The sequence below is a fragment of the Podarcis erhardii genome (genome assembly GCF_964252035.2).
Source record: "Podarcis erhardii genome assembly, chromosome: 18".
Classification (NCBI taxonomy): Eukaryota; Metazoa; Chordata; class Lepidosauria; order Squamata; family Lacertidae; genus Podarcis; species Podarcis erhardii.
Window position 1 is genome coordinate 1,984,665 of NC_138516.1, and position 4,983 is coordinate 1,989,647.

Here is a 4,983-nt window from a genome sequence, read left to right on the forward strand (position 1 = left end):
CCTTGTCTTTCAGGGGCACAGTTGCCCCATTCAGGACCAGGGAGTCCCCCACCTGCCTGCCCCCTGTCCTCTAGAAACAACAGTTCTGTCTTGTAGGGATTCAATCCGTTGATCACCATCCAGACCCCAACCGCCTGCAGACACCTACAATGGATGTTCTCTGCCTTCACTGGTTCTGATTTAAAAGAGAGGCAGAGCTGGGTATCATCCGTATACTGGTAAACACCCAGCCCAAACCCCCTGATGATCTCTCCCAGAGGTTTCAAATAGATGTTGAAAAGCAGGACGGAACCCTGAGGCACCCCACAAGTGAGGGCCCAGGGATCTGAACACTCACCCCCGAACACCACTTTCTGGACATGGCCCAGGAGGAAGGAGCGGAGCCACTGCAGAACAGGACCCCTAGCTCCCAGCCCTCCTAGACAGTCCAGGAGGATACTGCGGTCAACAGCCGGTGAGAGATCTGGTTAGAACCAAATACCCCAAAGGAAAGCCTGTAAACGGAACCTGAGAGCAACAGCACACTGTGATTCCCAGCTGCTGCAACTCCCAAGGTGTTTCCTGGTCCCAGATGTGGATGGAGAAACCATCACTTATCTGTGTTTCCAGATACAAGATGTGAAGCCCTGAGGTGCCACTCACTCAGGAGAGAACATGCCCAGCTGACTTGTGGTGTTCCATGTTCATGGAATCATAGAATCACAGAGTTGCAAGGGACCCAAAGGTCATCTAGCACCGAAGATTCCAGGGTTCCAGGCCTCCCACCCATTGTCTCTCGCGGAACAATTCAGAGCCTCCTGACGACCAGCGGTGGGATGGACTGAACGCCCAGGTTTCGCGCTTTGAGCGATGGTCGGAGGGAGGCAATCGCAGCCGGCCGAGACCACGTGGCCTGTCCCAAGCCACGTCACCCACGGAGCTGGTGTGGTGTCATAGTTCCCTTTGTGACAGAGTGAGGCAGAATTCTGCAGGGCACTCTGGTGTTGTTGTTCAGTGGCTGACCTTGAAGAAGGGGGCATCTCAAGGGCCCGTTCAAGATGTCATTCAGGAGTACCAGGAGAACCAGCCCCGGCCCTTCACGGACAAGGAGCCCAGCATCCTCACGATCAAAGAGCCCTGGGTCGAGGCCGGTCAGCCCAGGACGTGCTGGAACAAGGAACGCATCCCCGGGATACACACTGGATCGCTCGTCCAGATCGCGGGCATCCTCGAAAGAAGCTCCCCGGTCAAAGACTCCGGAAAGAGGGCGCTCAGTTGTGAAGACAGGAGCAGTAATCATCGATACAGGTACGGGGACGTGTAAAGCGGGGTTCGCAGGTCAACAGACTCCTCAGGCAGTCATTGGAACGTTGGTTGGGCACCCCACCGAGAAGTCCATGAGGACCAGGAGAGACAGACCAGATACCTTTGTTGGGGAGCGGGCGCGGTTAGAGCCGGACGTCGATATCATTTTGCCCGTCCGGCACGGCATCATCATCGACTGGGACGCGGCGGAAGTTCTGTGGAGGCACCTGTTCTACCACGACCTCAAGGTTGCTCCGGAAGACCACGCCCTCTTGATGTCCGACCCTCCGCTCTGCCCCACGACCAACAGGGAGAAGTTGGTGGAGGTGGTCTTTGAGTCGCTCAACTCCCCAGGGATGTACGTGGCGTACCAGTCGGTGTTGTCGGTGTACGCCCACGGCAAGATCAGCGGTTTGGTAGTAGACACGGGACATGCCACAACCCACACCGTCCCTGTCCACCAAGGGTACAATCTGCCGCACGCCACCGAGAGGATGGACATCGCGGGCGCCAACATGACATCTTTCCTGATGGACCTTCTCAGGAACATGGGACATTACTTTGACGAGAGGATGTTGGATGTCATTGACGACATGAAGCAAAAATGCTGCTATGTGGCCTTTGATTTTGAGACCGAGTGGAACCGTCCGAAGAGGGAGTACATGGCAGACTACCAGCTGCCCGATGGCCAGATCATCAGCCTGGGCAAAGAGAGATTCCAATGTCCAGAGATGTTGTTCAACCCTCCGCAGATGCCCGGACTGAACCTTTTGGGGCTTCATGGTATGGCACTGAGAAGCGTCCGGAAGGTCCCCGAAGAATCCCGGAAGGAAATGTACGAGAACATCATGCTCTGTGGTGGCTCGTCCCTCTTTGAGGGGTTCGAGAAGAGGTTCTTGCACGACCTCATGGTGGCTGTGCCCACCAACACAAAAGTGAAGGTTACGGCCATCCCTCTGAGGAAGTACTCTGTTTGGACTGGGGGGTCCATCCTGGCTTCCCTGAAGAACTTTCAGCCATGCTGGATCCGGAAGGAGCAATATCACGAACACGGCCCCTACATCGTCCACCGGAAGTGCTACTGAGACGGGCCAGGCGAGAATCCCCCGGGGGGAGTTTGGGGCTGGGGTGCCAGGGGACCAAAAATAAATCAGTTTGCATAAGAATGACAAGGAGGCTCGCAGTTATTGGCTGGAGGGGATGAGCTCAGCGCCGGAGGCAGTGCTGGGGTCAGGGAGACAACAAGGAAAGCAGCTGTTAAGAATGAACTTTATGGGCTCCCCACACAATTTATCTCCAAAAGGGCTTTTGCTCACCCCTGGGAAGGAGGCGGCAAGCCCCGAAGCCTCCTTGAGGCCGTTACAACCGTAACCGTCTTTGCTGCAGGCAAGGAAAAGCAGCAAAGGCCTCTTTTCCTCTTCTTTTTAATAGATGGATTTCACAAAGTGAGAAAAAGAAAGGAAAAAGTGAGTGAAATGGGGGGGGGGGGCGGACACACTGTTACATTAACATGCATCAATATACAGATGTGTATATTCTTATTATCCTAATACACATATAATTGCCAGTAATCTAATATACTCTGTGTGAACCCATTCCCAATATAATTGTATTTATCCAAGTATTTGTCTATAAGCTGTCTGTTCACAGACCCTCCAAGTGTCCCTGTTTTCCAGGGACAAGCCCAGATTTACAAAAGTCATCCCAGTTTCTTATTTGATCCCGTAATGTCCCACTTTTCCTTAGGACGCCCATATTTTCATTGGAGAAATGTTGGAGGGGATAGCGTTATCCAAGCCCTGAGCCATATGAAAGCAGCCCTGTACAGGGAAGTTTTTCAGTGTTTCATTTTTTTTCCCTGTTTGTGCCCCAGATGGACAGGGTATAATAATAATAATAATAATAATAATAATAATAATAATAATAATAATAATAGAGGGTATGAAAAAGATGGTTGGAGGGTATGAAAAAGATGAAAATAAGGGTATGAAATAAGTTGCCAATGTTGTCATGCTGTCAAACCACTGATTAAGAGGAATTGTATCTCTGTTCTTCCAATTCACTGTCCTGTTGTCCATTTCCATACATTGGGTATATAGTTCAAGAGCATATTCACCTCTGGAAATCTTGAGTTTTTCCAAAGTGCATTGCTTATATAGTCCAGGCCTTCCTCCCAAAACCTAATCAGTGTGTTATATAATCATAGCAGAAGCCTATGTTTCAAAGAAGCATTGTCCATATTACATCTCGAACAGAGAGATACATTAGATGGTCCTTTCTTATGCAAACACCAGGGAGTCCAATAGATTCTAGATAATATTTTATTTTGTATAAGTCTTAGTTTAAGATCCATTGGTATGGTTAATACCGAAGCCAAGTCGTTTTCACGCTGCCTTGGGCCTCTTAACTTGCAGCCAAATTGCTTGTGCTAGGCTCCATGCTGCGGTTGTAACCACCGCCGCCTGTGGTCAATTCTGCTTGCAACATTTTACAAAGCCTCTTTGTGGTCGGTTCCCTTTATCAATACATCTCCTGCCTCCCCCCCCCCTACAGCAAAAGCCACTCCCTCCCAGCAACAGGAAAGAGGAAACATAATGTCGCCATTAAATAAAAAAATTTTTTTATTGCTTTTTGAGCAGGTGCATAGAGACACAATCAAGGATTGATTTGCCCGTTTTTGGTTTTGTGGTGCCAAGTGCTCCTGAGCGTGGGCAGAGTGATTTCCTCTCCTCCTCCTTTGAGTAGAACTCTCCCTTTCCCCCAAAATTGTAAGCATGCAAGGGCAGAGAGCCTTCCTTCTGTAAAGGGAGCAGGATTGCGTGGGATGTGATTTTCAAGGTCGCTCATAGTGCCTCTGAGCATTTGCAGAGTGCCTTCTCTAATGAGAAGCAGCAGGTGGGTTTTAATGCATCCCTTAACGGTGGAAGATTCAAGGAAGGAGCAAATTTAGTTCCCTGTTGTGGACTCTCCTTCTGTCCAGGCTTTTAAGCAGAGGTTGGACGGCCCTCTGTCATGGATGCTTTAGCTGAGATACCTGCATTGCAGGGGGTTGGACTAGATGACCCTTGGGGTCCCTTCCGACTCCACGATTCTACACTTATTCTATGATAACAAAAAAAACCAAACAAACCAATAACCCCCCCCAAAAAACCACACCCCACATTTAAAAAGCCATGGGTTGTTTAATCAGCCAAAGGCCTAGTTCTGGAGAAACACTTTTTGTCTGGATACATAACGAAGGTGCCAGGCAATCCTCCCTAGGGAGAGCATCCCACAGACAGGGAGCCACTGAAGAAAAGGCCCCGTTCTCGTGTGGCCTCCCTCTGGACCTCTTGTGGGAGAGGCACGCGTAGAAGGGCCTCAGATGTTGACCGTGGGGTCTGGGTATGTTCCTGTGGTGGTCCTTGAGTTATTATATTTTTCGTTCCTATTCAGCCCGTCTTCCAAGGGGCTCAGGGCAGCATACAATAAATTGTTCCTTCTGCCCACCATTTTATCCTCACAACAGCCCTGCAACGTAGGCTTGGCGGAGAGTTTGTGTCTGGCCTAAGGTCACACAGAGAGCTTCAGGGCCGCTGGGCTGCTGGCAATTTGAACCTGTCTTAGTTGCATCACTGAAGTTCTGCCACCACGTTTGAGCTAGTGCAAGTATACAAAATTAATTCTACCTCCAACCCTCCTTCCCCCTCTTCTTCTCTA

General features: G+C 50.3%; 1 protein-coding gene across 1 annotated transcript; it reads left to right on the forward strand.

The window, feature by feature from the left end:
- The first annotated feature begins 760 nt into the window (after positions 1-760).
- Positions 761-2,456, forward strand: ACTL9 (actin like 9). Its single transcript, XM_081846309.1, has one exon. It carries the CDS (start codon positions 1,038-1,040, stop codon positions 2,367-2,369), a length of 1,332 nt encoding a protein of 443 aa, XP_081702435.1. The 5' UTR covers positions 761-1,037; the 3' UTR covers positions 2,370-2,456.
- The last annotated feature ends 2,527 nt before the right edge of the window (positions 2,457-4,983 follow it).

Excerpts from the sequence above, each read along its gene's own strand:
- ACTL9 (XM_081846309.1), top strand. The coding sequence starts at position 1,038 with ATGTCATTCAGGAGTACCAGGAGAACCAGCCCCGGCCCTTCACGGACA.